This window comes from Lepus europaeus, chromosome 10, assembly GCF_033115175.1.
Source record: "Lepus europaeus isolate LE1 chromosome 10, mLepTim1.pri, whole genome shotgun sequence".
In the NCBI taxonomy this organism is placed as follows: domain Eukaryota; kingdom Metazoa; phylum Chordata; class Mammalia; order Lagomorpha; family Leporidae; genus Lepus; species Lepus europaeus.
This window is the reverse complement of record NC_084836.1, coordinates 80,648,669-80,665,593: the sequence shown is the minus strand read 5'-3', so window position 1 is coordinate 80,665,593 and position 16,925 is coordinate 80,648,669. Positions and strand designations below refer to the sequence as shown.

Genomic DNA, 16,925 nt, shown 5'->3' with positions numbered 1-16,925 from the left:
TTCCACCAACTGCATACCAGTGGCACTGTCCCACTGTGACAACCAAAACTGTCTCCAGACACTGCCAGAATCCTCCCTGGTAGGGAACTACCGCTCTGAGAAATTTAACTCCTATTGCAACTGTGTACGTATATACAGGAACCAATTTAACACTGAAGGAGAACAAAGGTTCCAAAATTAAATTACTAATAGGAAGAGATTTTTTTTTTTTTTTGTGAGAACATATTCTGGAAAAACTAGTTAAAAAAAAAACTTAAGTGAAACAATACAGAAAAAATGGACTGTGAAATATAGTATTTCACCATGGGAAAAAATTCCTTTTGAGTGCAAATCTGCCACATAGGGGCAAATATTTGAAATACTTTATTTTAACCACCTTTCAGCAGCGGCTTTGAAAGCCAAATAATCAAGCAGCTGATACTCATCGGTAACCTGACAGGAGACCCTTTCCCACCAATCCTTTTAATTGTTTTTCACCTTCAGTAACTAGAGACAAAAGATTTCCTAAACAACATCACAGCCCTGAGTCTCAGGAAAACTCACTTCTTCCCTTATATTCTGTAAATTAAATAATACAGTCTTTGACATACCCTTCAAAGGACTTAATTTTGTTTTGCTAAACCACAGCATAACATAATTTAGTGCTACAGAAAGCCACAATTAGGCTATCGCCAATATTAAAAACATATTAACCTATAATGCCAGGTTTCTGGAAATAAAAGGAATATGAAAACATCTTAGAATCACTGAAAAATAACTAGACACAGAAGTAATTATTCACTGTAGAGCAAGTACATCCTGGTGGAAAGGTGGCAAAGCCAAAAGTCATTTTGATGCTGTAAATCCTAACACATCAGAACAAACGCATGGCTACCTCCAATGTCAACCACCTGAAGTCCAAGGACAGTGATTCTTTATTTTAGAATTCAGCATTTCTTCACATTTGTCTTCCTTTACTAAACTCTCCACAGTCCATATAAACCTGCATAAATTGATCACTACTTTAAACATGGATATGACTTACCACCTCCAAGGAAGTCTTGCCTGTATAATTTTTCTAGCTTATTCATTTTTTAGAAGGTACTGCAAACCTTCTGGCATTGACATACTCAACACTTCTGGAAAACTGTATGAAAATTCCCCTCCTTTCTACAGGCACTCGACAAGTACAGAAGACTCACTAAGGAAGGTAGCCCCCTTACCCCATTAAAAACTATGGACAAAAAAAGAAATCTTTCTATCTTCTTTAATTGTAAATACAAAGGCCCACAAGGTTACAGACATTTTTTTGACCATCTAATTGCTACTAAATATCTAACGACATAAAAGCAGTTGTTGATAGTTACTGGAACTTAATGGGAGTGCGATTGCCAGGCATATACGTGGTATGAGGGTTCTGACAAACAAGGCAAGGGCCAGAGGCAGTGGGAGGAGTCCAGGGACACTGATGGGCACGTGAGACAGTGTTACAGTACCTGACAGCCTGTGAGAGCAAGAGGAGTAAGAGAGACCAGGTAAGAACGCGCCCACGGTGTGGAGGAGGAGCGGCACGCTCTGAGTGCCGGGCAGAGCCTCAGAAAGGCGCACACAGCTGCTGACAGACTGGCTTCGCTTAGCTTCCAGGAGAGATAAAGCAACAGTTACGTCAGAAGACCCCAAGACCTTCCCCTTCTTCTGTATCATTAGCTTTCTGGGCTTCGTCTAAACATGCAAAGCAAGTCAGTGCAAACTGTAAAGGGAGGTGGTCGCAGTATTTAACCAGAGTCTCTAAATACAGCCAGCTTTCAGTCATTCTGACGAGGCAGGAGAACGGGCAACTCACAAATAATCAATTTTATTCAGAAATACTTTATGCTTAGACTTTCCTTTTCCTGCCATGTATCAGATTCACGTTTGGGTTGTTTATTGGTGCACTTTATCATCAATGGACACATATACAGAAAGGCCATGAGGCGGAAATCCAGCCTACAATTTGCAATCTTTTATAAACAATAAATGATTCAGAAATCCATTTACTGAGAGATGACTGTATTCAACAGCAAATCATTTAGTGAATTAAATATCCCAGAAGCTCAAGGACATGTGAGAGTCAAGTGGTACATGCAAAGACTTTACCATTTAACAGAGGTAAAAACCACCATGAAACCATCCCTTTATACCACATTTCATGCTCATTAAACCCAAACTTTCTTAGTGCCAACTTTATCATGTCCTTAAGTTTTCTATACATTGTTAATTAAATGAACAGACACAAGGCAGCATGCCTCAAAAATAAAAACCACAACCAGTTCCATAAGTTTTGTCCTTAAAACAAAAATCTAAAAATTTACTTATTTTTGTGACTTAATATGAATAAAATAATTAAATTTGTAGTGACATATTTGCAAAAAGTGACATAAACTCTTTGGTTTATTACCCTTTCTCCTATGCTTTGTCTACCAGAATTCCCAGTGACAGGACTATCTGCAATGTGATTAGGTTTAATTCACTCATAAATGCAAGACAACAGGTAAACAAAAACGACTCCCACGGAAATCTCCAACTAACCACATCAAGTTTTCTGAAAGATATGTTCATCTTCCAATGATGTCAAGAGACTTTTCCTGTGAGTGTTGTTTTTAAAAGTTACTCTAAATTCAACGGACTGTGCGTTTTTCTCAAAACTGATAACTAGTTATTTTAGAAATAATAAAACATGTAATATTTGTGTGGATACTGAGTCAGACTTGCTATGATCAGTCCCTCATTGTAGACACTGAAACTCTTCCCACCCAGGCTCAGGGACACAGCTCTCCTTCACAGCTCTCCATCCTCGCCTTGCCAGGCCTCTGAAGTCACACACTGATGTACCCTGTTAAACGTCATCTCTCGACAGTGTAGTGCTGATTTTATATTTCCCTTGTGCCACCATCAGTGATATTTTCTCTACTTAGGTAAAATCTGTGAGCAAAATCATCATCTGACCATTTTGAACTTGTCTCTTAGTGGGACTGGGGGACGGCAGAAGTTACTGTCAAACGGGCCTTTCATAGGAAGCAACTTATTCTACAAGCAGCAAAAACTAACTTCATGAACTGCTGTACTGTCTACACAAATCAAACTTTATCATGAAAATATTCGGGCCTTTTAAAAGAAGAAAAGGTAAGTTATTTCCCAACAGGACTAGGGGCTGGTGCTGTGACATAGCAGGTAAAGCCAAAGCCTGCAGCACCAGCATCGCACATTGGTGCCAGTTCAAGTCCTGGCTGCTCCATTTCTGATCCAGCTCCCTGCTAATGCGCCTGGGAAAGCAGCAGAAGATGGCCCAAGTGCTTGGGCCCCTGTACCCACTTGGGAGACCCAGAGAAAGCTCCTGGTTCCTGGCTTCGGCCTGGCCCTGCCTTGGCAGCTGCGGGTATTTGGGGAGTGAACCATTTGGATGGAAGACCTCTCTCTCTCTCTCATTCTCTCTCTGCCTCTGCCTCGTTCCCTCTCTGTAACTCTGCCTTTCAAATAAATAAATGTTTTCTAAAAATTAAAACTAACTAAAACCACTAATATTTAGTCACTGCAGATTTATTACACAGCATGATATAAAAGAATCTTCAGAGAGGAATGCTTTTGAGATTCATATTATTTCATATTTAAAAATATAAAATATAATAGGAAACATATATCCACATGCAGAACTGTCTACCAGAATAGCTCTCATCTTCATTATCTTTCAAAGTTCTCACATTTAAAAATGTAATGAAGCCTACAAAGGCCAGGCCCAGGTTTTGTATTATATGCTGCATAAACACCTTTACATAGAGGCTGTTCTCCCTATGCCATGGCCTCTCAGATACCTGACGGCTCTGATAAACAAAACCTCACTGGCCTAACTGTGCTGCGCTTCTCCCAAAACATACTGCTGGCTCTACCATGCTGGGGTTTAAAATACGTGCTGAAAATGGCATCTCTGCAATGTGTTTTGAGCAAGTAGAGGCACATGGAATATGTTGTGTGCAACAATTCGTTGCTCATTGAAATGTGTGAATAAAACTGAAAGTGTTCAGAATGACCACTTTTAGAGTAATTGTGATTTGAGGCTTGTGAGGGACAGTGGGAAATCTGGGTGGGCCCAGACAGGATGCCACCTTTGCTACAAGCTGCTAATCTCTTTCTTTTAAGGATCCAGTGATGGAGGAAAAGAGATTTTAGAAGTCGGAATGAAAAGAAAACCAGTGAATGAGCAAACATACAAGTTTCCTGTCATCAGGAATGGGGTCTCTATCAGGAGAAAGGAGTAAGCAGAAAGCTGATAATTACCAACTAGTGCTACAGCAAAAAGCAGGAGGCGTCAGAGGTAAGGTGTACCACATTTACATAAGAACTTAAATATAGGATACAAACTTTCTTTTTAGAGATTCTTCTTTTAAAAGTTAAACAGAGCAAAATAATTCATTAACTTGGAGGTCCTTGGTCAAGTTCCCATTAATTTAGATGGACTGCAAAGATAGTATCTATAGGCATGAAAAGCTAAACTTTCCACAGAAGACAAAAATGAAAATGTCTCCAGCCAGTCTTGAAAACCAGCTGCATCATTCTCTTTGTCCTTAACCAGAGAAGGCTGTCCTTAACCAGAGAAGGCTGCCACACTCTTGTAGGAAAAACACTGATTAATGCGACAATAATGCAACCAATGCTGCCTTTATTGAGAATCTATTTCTTCAAAGTTCAAACAAAACCTCTATTTTGTATAAATGTCTCACTTAATATTAACATCAAGGGGCCAATGCTCTGGTACAGTGGGTTAAAGCCCCAGCCTGTGGCACCAGCACCACATATAGGCATCGGTTTGAGTCCTGCCTGAACCATTTCCGACCCAGCTCCCTGTTAGTGGCCTGGGAGGGCAGTGGAAGAAGACCCAGGTCCCTGGGCCCCTGCATCTATGTGGAGGCCCAAGAAGAAGCTCCTGGCTCCTGGCTTTGAATTGGCTCAGCTCTGGCCGTTGTAGCCATTTGGGGAGTGAAACAGCAGATAGAAGACCTCTCTCATTTCCTTGCTCTCTCCCTCTATCCCTCTCTCTCTGTAACTCTTTCAAATAAATAAAAAAATAAACGTTTAAAAAAAATCTCCAGAACTGTAAGCTAAATAAAAATTTATTTATAAAATTAAAAAAATTAACATCAAACTTTTTTACCACAATGGATAATTTAGAAATGAATAATGAAAACTATGATTTGAATAATAAACTGAATAGAAAGCTAAAAAGATGCAGAGACATTTCATTTCACAAAAGAACTAATATTTAAATTCTGATAATTTTTGAAACATTTTATTCCCATAAGCCCATTTTCGATATGAACAAGATTTGTTCGGATGAATGCTTACCGGTTGCTTTCTGGCGAACATTATTTCTGGCCTTCTCAGCCCCTGGTGCTCCAGACGTGGTGGCGCTCCGAAATCGCATCGGCTCAGCCACATCCGGGTGGCTCCTCCAGCTGAGAGAAAACGATCTGCCCACGCTGGTTCCTTTCTGGGGGTCTGGAACACAGCCTGATAAAGGGCCCACGGTCAGAAAAACCATCTGAAGGCTAAAGTGATTTCATTTGGCACCTGTGTTGCTCAGCAAATGGCAGCCCCGCAGTGATAAATAATCAGCCAATTCCTCAGCTGTAAATTAGGAACTACGTCCCTACAGAATCTACTGCTAAAAATGCTAGGAACTCATGGGGCCAGTGTTGTGCGTGCGGTGGGTTGAGCCACCCTCCACCTGCGGTGCCAGCATCCCACAGGGGTTCAATTCAAGTCCCGGCTGCTCTGCCTCTGAGTTGCCTGCTAATGCACCTGGGAAGCAGTGGAGGATGGCCCAAGGACTCGGGCCTCTGCCACCAACCATATGGGAGACTCAGATGGAGTTCTGGCTGCTGGCTTTGGCCTGGCCCAGCGGCAGCCATTGTGGCCATTTTGGGAGTGAACCAGTGGATGGAAGACCGATCTCTGACCCTCCCCTTCCGCTCCCTGCCACCACTGTGGAACTGCCTTTCAAGTAAAATGAAATAAACATCAGAGTCATTTTTCTTATTAAAAAAGCAGAAAATAATTATGTTAGACAGTCTACATCTAAACTGAGATGAACTGTTCCACTCGAATACCCCATACTCTGACTACTTTATTTTGGCTTCTTACTAACTTGCTTTGGCAAGCCACTCAGACTACACTGAAGACACTGTAAGAAGCAGTCTCATCAATTACAGGTCTATGTGTTAACTGATTCACACTTCCACACATCCATGTCCTTGGTCACCCTCTCCAGTACTGACTTCGGGCTTCATCACATGACTTGGCTTTGGTAGCAAAGTTGAACAAGCAGAGACATGAAAATGCTCTTCAAACTTTGAGGTTACCCTGTCACTGCTCCTGCCTGAGCTAGCTTACTGAGTGGCAAAACGCATGGCCCAGTCACACTCCACTGCTCAGGCTGACGGCCAGCTAACCCTGGAGGTAGAGCTACCCCAGTGACCGCTGCAGAGAGAGCTAACTGCAGATACGGGAATGAACCCAGCGGATACCGGCAGAACTGACCAGTTGAGTCCAACCCAATCTGCCAGCTCGTAAAACCATGACCTGTTGCTATTAAGCTACTAAGATCTGTCACATAGCAAAAGCCAACTGATACAGTCTATAATAAAGCTATTATAAGGTGTAGTCTACCACAATAAGCAGTGAGCACTCTTTATAAGGTGAAATTCCTCCCAGGTTTTAGAACCCACAGAAGCTGTGTTATCTCCTAAGCAAGTGGGTTGTTTTAACTTATGAACACTGTGATTCTCTGGTAAAACCTTGTCAAGATCAAAGTCAAACTCGAGGTGGCCCCCTTTCCCATCACCCTAGCAAGCACACGAGGCTCTATGGTATGCATTTTTCGCTTTTTATCTGAGAAGAGCGGGGTAGGGCGGTTGGTGGGGGAGCTGCCTGTGGGGCACGAAGACACAGATAGACCTCCAAAATGCTGGTTCACTCCCCAGATGCCTGCAACAGCCAGGCTTGGGTTGAGTCAAAGCCAGGAGCTAGGAATTCAATGTAGGCTTCCCACACAGGTGACAAGAGCCCAACTACTTGAACTATCAACTGCTGCCTCCCAGGATTTGCATTAGCAAGGAAGATGGAGTCAGCAAGTGGAGCCAGGCATCCACACCCAGGCACTCTGCTCTGGGATGCAGGCATGTTAACTGACATCTCTAGGCCAAACGCCTGCCTCCACAGTGACTTTTTAACCATCCCTGCAGCTTCTCCCCACTTAGCTTGACCCTATTTCATTTTCCATTGGATCTACTGCATTATATGCATTTCTTTGAGCTACCTCAAATCTTTATAGGATACCTTGCAGTACAAATGAATTAATCAAGGACTACGTCACAGTCCTTAAGAACAGTAATGAAGACGAGGGGGAGGCCAAACTGTCATTCTCAACAGAAATTACCACTGACTTTCTCTACCTTGAAAACATCATTTTTATTTGAGATCCTAGGTCTCAAAATATTTTTTTACCAAGACACAGAACAAAACCAAACAGCTCCCATCTCAAGCATCCACAGCCTCTCCACATTTCCCAGGAAGGGGCAGAATTCATCTTCCCAGGGCAGCATCTTGACGTAGTTGGCCATGCCCAGCTTTCATTTCTGGCTTTCCCACTTCTTAACCATGTGACCTTGAGGGAGCCAGTCACTGTAAGGTCCCCGACCCCCAGCTTCTTTGTCTGTGATACGGGATGATACCAGTATCTGCTTCACGGAGCTGTCATAAGTGTGAGGTGAGGGGATATGTACAAAGCACCAGCCATTACTGCTGTGACTGTCATTCCTATTAGCTGACATGACTATTACTAGGAACACTTCCTTTTTATCCATCCTTCTTCCACAGACTCTTCAGAAACCCACCATTCTCATCAAGGGAAGACAGGGATATGAGACACAGCTAACGTCATCATGAAAAAACACTGTCAGGACTGGCGTTGTGGCATAGCAGGAAAACCTGTTGCCTATGACAACAGCATCCCCCGTGGGTGCTGGTTCAAGTCCTGGCTGCTCCACTTCTAATCTAGTTCCCTGCCAATGAGCTTGGGAAGGCAGCAGAGGATAGACCAAGTGCTTGGGCCCCTGCACCCATGTGGGAGAGCCAGAACGCTTCTGGCTCTTGGCTTCAGCCTGGCCCAGCCATAGCCATTGTGCCTATTTGAGGAGTGAACCAGCAGGTGGAAACCGCACCCCCCATCTCTATAACTCTGCCTTTCAAATTAATAAAATAAAATCTTAAAAAAATAAAAAAAAAACCACCATCTGTGACTGCTTCAGTTCATGATGAACACAACATATATGCACTAATTTCTTGGAAGCAATACACAAATACTGCCTCCTCCCCAGTCCCAGACACGTGGTGTGACCCTGGAAGAGTGGGAACACCTTTGCCTCGTTGCTTCTTTTCCTTTTGTTCACTTAATTTATCCAGAGGTAGGTTTGTCATCTCCACTCCATAAACGGTTCTTGCAAGCACAGCCGTCAAGGAGTCCATGATGTTGGCCCACTCGTGAACGAGCTCTTCCCATTCTGTGAGGGAGGACAGCACCCTGAGGAAGTCGTCCCAGAGCTCCCGAGAGATGAACACGTAGAGATTTGCTCGGATCCAAGCCACGATGAGCGTCTACAATCAACCAACCAACAAGAGAATCCAACAGTCTCCATCTGGAAGGAGTATAACTTTCTCAACAAGTACTTTAAATTGCTATTCATAAAGCACATTTTAATATAAAAACTAATTTTGGATGTTGTTTTCTTTTAGTTTCTCCAAATTCATTTGAGCAACTATAATCAGGACTGAGCCACCGTGGAATCAGCTAACATCACAAAGTTTCTGATTCAGCATCATTCTGGAATCTGTGGCTGGCTCTGGGTACAATTACAGAAAAGACAAAGCCCTCTGACAATGACTCTCTGTTTCCTGAGACAGATCTGTCCTTCACTCTGCAGTGTGTGGACTCTTCTCTACGTGAACCTTCAACTCACCTCTCTTCCCTGATTTTCAACAGAGGAACTCACTGCGGACATCAGAGGATGCAGCACCCATCAAAGGAGAATCTGCCCAACCTCTGCCCATAAGACCCTCCCTCTCACCTGCACCCACCCAGCTTCTCCTCTACTGGTGGCTGGAACCCATGGGGGCCTCCTACCCTTCCACACTATTCCTCATTCATGCTCTGGACCCTTTCCCCAGAGTTTCTGGGCTTCTATCAACCCTACCTCTCCTTTCAACTGCTCTGGCTCTCTCCCTTCTAACACCACTCTGCCGTTGGCCTGGGTTTCAGCCTCCATTCCTTTTTTTTTTTTTTTGACAGGCAGAGTGGACAGTGAGAGAGAGAGACAGAGAGAGAGGTCTTCCTTTACCGTTGGTTCACCCTCCAATGGCCGCTGCGGCCACGTGCTGCGGCTGGTGCACCACGCTGATCCGAAGCCAGGAGCCAGGTGCTTCTCCTGGTCTCCCATGGGGTGCAGGGCCCAAGCACTTGGGCCATTCTCCACTGCACTCCTGGGCCACAGCAGAGAGCTGGCCTGGAAGAGGGGCAACCGGGACAGAATCCGACACCCTGACCGGGACTAGAACCCGGTGTGCCGGTGCCGCAGGCAGAGGATTAGCCTATTGAGCCGCGGCACTGGCCTTGGCCTCTATTCCCTTGATCCAGTTATCCCCTGGATGTTACTGCCTTCTGAATCTCCATAACCAGCCCTGATGTTTGCTCACTTCCTGACCTACCAGCCCCTCAGCAGACAGCTCTACCTGGATGTCCCACAGGCACCTGTAATACAGCATAACAGAAGAATCTAACTGTTCCCACTGGGGATCTGCAAGTTCCTCCACCTGCTCCCTCCCGCTCCTGGCACAACCTGGACATCACATCCTTCAGGAGGGAATCCTGACTTCCCTGCCTTCTCCTCCCAGCCTGGCCCCCAACCTCCAAGAAACATCCTTCAGCTCTCACAGTTCCCTGCACCTCCCTACCAGAGCACCAATCCTTCCTTGCCTTGACAGTCTATTTACTTCCCTGTGTCCCTTTACCAGTCCACAGCATTACAGCTGGTCACATGGGCAACTCCATGAGACAGTTAATTACACTTACATTCTGGGTATATCTTGATCTTGCAATCACCCAGTTTTCTTCCTTCTGCCAAAATATTTCACATTTTTTAAACTTCAAATCAGAATATCTCTCTCCTAAAAGAAGTCCCTCGAGGGAGCTAGGTTCATCTCAAATGAGTCCCCAATGTTTCTCTAATCTTATTAAAAAAGAATCAGCTCTCCCAGTCTGTTGTCAAAGACAAATGAACATGCTAGCACACGTCTCTGCCTACCCCCAGATGCAAACTGCCTCCTTATACAGTTTCACTGTATAAGGCATGGGAATGACTAAGCTTTTTAAGCATTTTCCCTCAAACTGTGTATAGTTGGTTTTTAAGACAAAAATTTTTCTTTAACATAGACACAGAAAAACTTCAAAAAACAGAAATCAACACATAATTAGGGGCCGGCGCTGCAACTCAATAGGCTAATCCTCCGCCTGCGGCGCCAGCACACCGGGTTCAAGTCCCAGTTGGGGCATCGGATTCTGTCCCGGTTGCCCCTCTTCCAGGCCAGCTCTCTGCTGTGGCCCGGGAGTGCAGTGGAGGATGGCCCAAGTGCTTGGGCCCTGCACCCCATGGGAGACCAGGAGAAGCACCTGGCTTTTGGCTTCGGATCAGCACAGTGCGCCGGCCGCAGCACGCTGGCCGCAGCGGCCATTAGAGGGTGAACCAACGGTAAAGAAAGACCTTTCTCTCTGTTTCTCTCTCTCACTGTCCACTCTGCCTGTCCAAAAAAAAAAAAAAAAAAAAAAAAAAGCCGGCGCCACGGCTCACTAGGCTTAATCCTCCGCCTTGCGGCACTGGCACACTGGGTTCTAGTCCCAGTTGGGGTGCTGGATTTTATCCCGGTTGCCCCTCTTCCAGGCCAGCTCTCTGCTGTGGCCCAGGAGTGCAGTGGAGGATGGCCCAAGTCCTTGGGCCCTGCACCCCATGGGAGACCAGGAGAAGCACTTGGCTCCTGGCTTCGGATCAGTGCGGTGCGCCGGCCGCAGCGGCCATTGGAAGGTGAACCAACGGCAAAGGAAGACCTTTCTCTCTGTCTCTCTCTCTCACTGTCCACTCTGCCTGTCAAAAATTAAAAAAAAAAAAAAACAAAACCCACACATAATTAGGAAGGCCAGGTCTGACCACTTGAAAAATGTTTAAAATGACACTCTTCTTTTTAATATACCTATTTTCTGTATTTCATTTCACCTTTACTATACTTTCTAAAAGAATAGTATATGGAAAATATTATTTTAAATACTCATTTAAAATACAATACCAGCATAATAAATGCTTTGAAAATTATCAATGTAAAGGAAAAATAATTTTATTATTTATTATTATTACTTCAACAAATTTATTATGACCAATATGCCAGCTTCTGTCTATTCATTTTTATACTTCCATTTTCAGAATGAGTTCGTGGCCATTACCATAAAGTACATATATATAATAAAATAAATAAATGTAAATAAGTAAATATAATAAATATCATCTTAGCCAAGAAAGGAGAAAGTAGAACCTGGCAATGCCACTGGAGCTCAGCCTCACGCCTAGAGCAACACTGTCTCCCAGACAGAACTTGTGGACTTGTTACGGGAATCTGGCTTCCTTTACCAAGTATAAACCATGGACAGGATGACCTGCTGCAGCTGACAAAACTCATCTCAGCAAATGCCACAAACACAAAGACCCAACGAATCCTCATCATAGTTCACAACTCACAACTCTTGCACACAGAGCAAAATCATAAAATAAAGTTGGGGGATGAGACAAAGCTCCTTTGAACATGAAGGCAGGGCGCCCTTTTGATCAATGACCCTTTTCTAAATGAAAGAGAGAAAGACAGAGAGAGCCCTTGCCTCTTGATTCCATCACTATCTTAGCTTGTGACCTGGGACAAGTCACTTGGCCTTTCTGGAGCCACATTTCTCAATAAAAATAACAGAACCCTAAGATTCCTTCAGTGCTGAAAGCCAAGGCTTTATCAGCTACAGTACAACACGTAACTGGATTATAAAAACACCTTAACTCAAAAACCACTCCTCCTCCTAGGTACACTTGCCGACCAAAGCCTCCCTACCTCCCTCCGCCCAGCACACTTAAGGGCGCTACAGATCCTGACACTTTCAGAGGCTGGAGCCTAGGCCGGATGGAGCACCCACAATAGACTCAAACACCACTTGGGGCAATCACGGTTATTTTGCAAATATTTAAAATGGAGTCAAATCCAAACATCATTTGAAGTAAGTTTTTAAGATTACCTGGTACTGACAGAGAAAAACACATATTAAAATAAATAAATAAATCAGAGAAAGGGAAAAGGATCATGGTAACTTAAAAAATTTTTCTGTCCTCTTTAACAACCTTCTTATTAAAAAAAATTTTTTTAAACCAAGTAGCTGAGCATCATAGATAGTTTACATGATCAAACAAATAAAAATGAGCATGTCTTATCTGTAGTGAGAGACCAAAGCAAGCCCCACTTGGCAGCCTGCCAACCTGTGCTGGCCCTTTCTCCTTCCTGGAGCTCACAGGGACTTGGGAAGCCAACAGGTGACTGTGAATCCCAGTGACTGCGCTCCAATAACCTTGCAGGGCAGGAAGGAATCCTCCTCTGACTGTGACTCAGAAAGGTGAAGTGAGGTGGTGGGCTCAGAACCCAGAGTCTGTCCAACTCCACAGAGCTCATCCTCTCTCCACTATTTTACGGCTAGTTCTTACTCTAAGCACCTTTTCTTGATCTAAATAGTGCCAAAATAATAACAAAGACATCAAAATCACTAATAATCATGGACTCAAAACTGATCTTTAAGGAAGCTCTGACAAGACTTCATGAATGGGGCGGTAGGAACCTTTTCCCAAATGTCAGAACAAAAAAACCCCACAAATCACAACTCTGATGGATTCAAATCACAACTCTGATGGATTCTGGCTTAATTGTGTTATAAGTTCTCTCTCTCTCTCAAAAAAAAAAAAAAAAAAAAAAAGAAAGAAAGAAAAGAAAAAAGAAAAAGAAAGAAAGAAAAAGAAGCAGCAGCAGCAGACCAGACAAAAAGTGAGGAACGAAACCCAAGTACTGGCCAGCCTGACACTGGCTTGGGTTCACGTCCACCTGGCAGCCCAGTCCTAGCAATGGGAGCATGAGAGGGTGCCAACAGAGAGACTCTACTGAGCGAGCAAACAGAGCACAGTGACTGCAGGTCCAGGTGGAAGGTAAACCAGTGGTCAGAACCATCCTCCAGGCTGTAGCAAAGAATGTGCAGGGCCATTGACAGACCCACTAAGCAGGCAAGGCAATCAGAGGACAAGTGGTGGTATTTAGGAGGCTGCTGAGGACTTACAAATTGCTTCTACAAAGATGATTAACATTAAATTATGGAACGTTACTAGGAACGATTGAGTTCTCTTCATTACAAGGGACATACTTAGCTCTAAAGAAATGATTTTGATTTCTCTTTTTGATTCCTTCACCCACATGTTGTATCTGTATCCTAAATTTGCTCTTAATATATATTCTCCAAAACCACCTTCGGGTCATCTGGGGAGGGAAGCTAGTGTCTTCTCCCTGCAACCCTGTCTTCCAGCTCTGACCCACTATGCTTTGTCTCTGCATTGTTCCAAGTCAGGCTCACCCACGGGACTAATGCTTTCATTTGCATGGAATATCAGATTTTCCCAGAGACCTTCCACAATGTTCTTGTTCAGAGAGCTTCCTACATCTGTGTACCCTATAAATACCAGCAATGCTGCAGTATGCTGCAGCCCTCGAGGCCCTTTGACACTTCCTCCTCCCCAAGCGGTTCAACGGACATCAGCCTACTCATGCTGACCCTGCTCGTCATGTGACATGTCACAAGCACAGATGTCTCCTTGGCTCTCTCCTGGCACTGAAGGCCAGCCCAGCTTCCCACTACATCTGTGATTTCACATTTGCAATGCTGTCTTCCCTCCTGGGAACATCTACTGGTGAGCAAACACACTTGATTACCACCGACCCTAAACCCTGCCCTCCGCACATAGTACCCACTCCAGCTAGTTTCCCTTTCCTCCTCTGAGCCACATAAGACCTCTGTGAAAGCCTTGTCTCTGCCTGCTGCCCTCCACCACCTGGCTCCCATCTGCCCCTCCACCCCCTCCAAGGGGGCCTCGTTCCTCTAGAACGTTCCCAAACACCTACACCTCACCCAAGATAGCAGTCAACTGGCTGCTCTCCTCTTGCCAGGCATCCCCGGTGCACATGTTTCTGGTTGCCCTCCTTCCTCAGCATCTCTGGCTGGCTCCTGCCCACCCATCAAGCAAGGAGGTGACCTTCTTCTCTCTAAGGCACCTACGCCCTCCCTAGGTGACCCCAGTCCTGTAATGTTAAGTTCAACTGTCCATCACCATGATTGCTATCATGTGTTTTATCCCATTCCCGAGCTTCGTACCTCACCAAATCTGCCTGGCCCTCCATCAAGGCCAGCAGTTCCGGTCATCTTCCTAATTGATACCACTTTCAAGCATATTGAAAGAGACAGAGTACAGGAAAGCCTAAAAGCCCACAGCTAATTGTAAGGAAAAAAAAAAAAAATCACATCCTTCAAGGACAAAGCTAAGAAGGAAAAATTCTAATTAAAATTCTAGAAATTCCAAGTTAGTTTAGTGTTGTTCTTAAAATTTGCAATGATTAAAACTAATTTGCTGTAAAACCTGATTAACTTCTTGTATTTCCAGTGTTTTAATAAAAAAGACTTACCCTAAATAGTAACCCTGCCAAGCTCTGGGCAAACAAGTCCTTTATTTGTTTTTCCTTTGGCTTCTGCATGACAGCTTCGGTTATCCTGAGTAGTATTTGCAACATCTGCTCCCTAGGCCACCCAAAACAAAAGCTTATATTAATAACCACATCTCCAAAGCACTTTAACATAATTACAGGTATGAGAAATTCTCTTAAGAAGCCAGCATCATTGGCAAATCATGTATTGCAATTGTTAAAATCTGAATGTCAATTACATAATGAAAATCCTACTTGTGATTTATGACTTCTACAAACGCCTCCCATGTCCACAGCCACAGGCATAAGAAGACACACATTCTCCCAGCTTGATTTTTTTCCCTGGCAAGAGGGAGGCAAAAGATGGTTTTCCCCAGGCATGCTGGCACCTTGAAGGAACCTGGTAAGGCACTCAGTGAAAGGCTGTGCCTCTGAGAATTTATGTAGCAGTCTTTAATTTCCCCATCCAGTATTTCACTTAACCTGGAAGATCCCCCTACCTAGCTTTGTGAGAAAAAAATACAGTGGACCTTCTGGTTTGTATTCTGAGAATAGATGCAGTCCACACATCACAGTGTGGCAGAGCCACACGGTCCTCCCACAGGTCATGAGTGGACACTGACAGGCGCTGAGCTTGTATCTGGAGGATGCCGGCTCTGCACAGGGCACCGTAGGGAGCAACCAGGACACCTGCAATGTGGGCACACAACGTGCCAGCGCTCCGGTGCTCCTGCAGAGGGGACTTGCTGTGAAGGTCTCTGAAGACATAAAACACTCCCGTGCAGAGACAACATCACACTGCTAACCACAGCACTCAGTGTTTTACAACAACCGAAGGGCGTTCTTCTTTCTTACAGCTAACTTCCAGTCCTCACGTCACAGTGCCTGCTCTCTTTGTCTTTCCCTGGGTTCTGTGGGGACACAGAACATGGTCTCTTTCCTATGTAATGAAGGAAAATCACTCTGCACCTCTGGGGTTGGTATATTCTATTATTCTATTTGTTCATCTTCACTACTCTCTCCGTGGCCTTGTCGTTCTTCAGTGAAAAAGTTGAGAACGGCATGAATTAACCTTGGTTACATCATGAGACGCCTAAGTCATAGTTCGCTCATACTTTTCTCAGGTCTCTGCATAGCAGAAGAGCTTTTTATATGCAGTGCCGAATATCATTAAACTGTTCGTGGTAGTGTGACTCTGAGAAGCTCCTGCCTTCTTTGTAGCTGACGCTGTCTGATTTGGTTGGCATATGCTCTCACTGTACAAATTCCATCTCTTTGCCTGTCCCTATATGCCGCCTGTGGATTCTACAAGTGTGAAGAGGGTGCATTCTCAAGTGTGGACGGTCTAGGCACATATGCGTGATGTGGGACAGCAACTCTGAAGAAGAGAATCCAGGAAGACACGGTAGAGGCGGAGACAGCCTGTCACTCACCACAGCCAGGGCACCCATGTCCCTGTCACAAGGAGGGGAGAACAACACCCAGTTTCACCAATGCCTGCTTATACTAATGATGCGTGCAACACCATGACAAACACTTCATCCACACAAGGAGCTGTGTGCCCATCATACAAATGGGATGAGAATGACAGACAGCCTAAGTTTCACAAAAAATCTTGGTCATAAATTCTATCTAAAAGCGCAAAGGTGACTAAAATAAGGGCTGACAAAAAGAGAGGTAATTCAATTTCTGAATCTATGAATCCCGGGAAGCCAGGAAGTTCCATGCAGAGTCTTCTGGACAAACAGGAAAGTGAGAAAGCCATCCAGAGTTTGGAAGAATCTCTGCTAACAGGAGAGAGATGCTGGCTTTGGCTGCAGCATGTTTCTTCCTATTTCGTGCGACACTGACTTTCGGCCCCTCCTCCTCACAGACTTCTCTGGGAACACATGACATCAGGCAGCTGACTGTCGTTGTGTCCAAAGAGGAGTGAGGGCTTCTGCATTCCTTACCATTTACCTTACTGCTATGCTCTTACACAGGTGATACATTTGCTCATCCACCATCCCAGGACCACTTCTTACCGCGGCTCTGGCTACAGCCCAGGT

At 44.5% G+C, this 16,925-nt stretch overlaps 1 protein-coding gene across 2 annotated transcripts in view; it reads right to left on the bottom strand.

Annotated features, from left to right (window-relative positions):
* Nucleotides 1-16,925, bottom strand: part of RALGAPA2 (Ral GTPase activating protein catalytic subunit alpha 2) — a 340,680-nt gene that overhangs the window by 214,277 nt on the left and 109,478 nt on the right. For both annotated transcript variants that reach the window (XM_062203794.1, XM_062203795.1), the window contains exons 14-16: nt 14,860-14,971; nt 8,427-8,664; nt 5,356-5,520 (exon numbers count right to left, since the gene is read on the bottom strand). In XM_062203794.1, the coding sequence (XP_062059778.1) occupies nt 5,356-5,520; nt 8,427-8,664; nt 14,860-14,971 (515 nt within the window). The remainder of the gene's footprint in view (nt 1-5,355; nt 5,521-8,426; nt 8,665-14,859; nt 14,972-16,925) is intronic.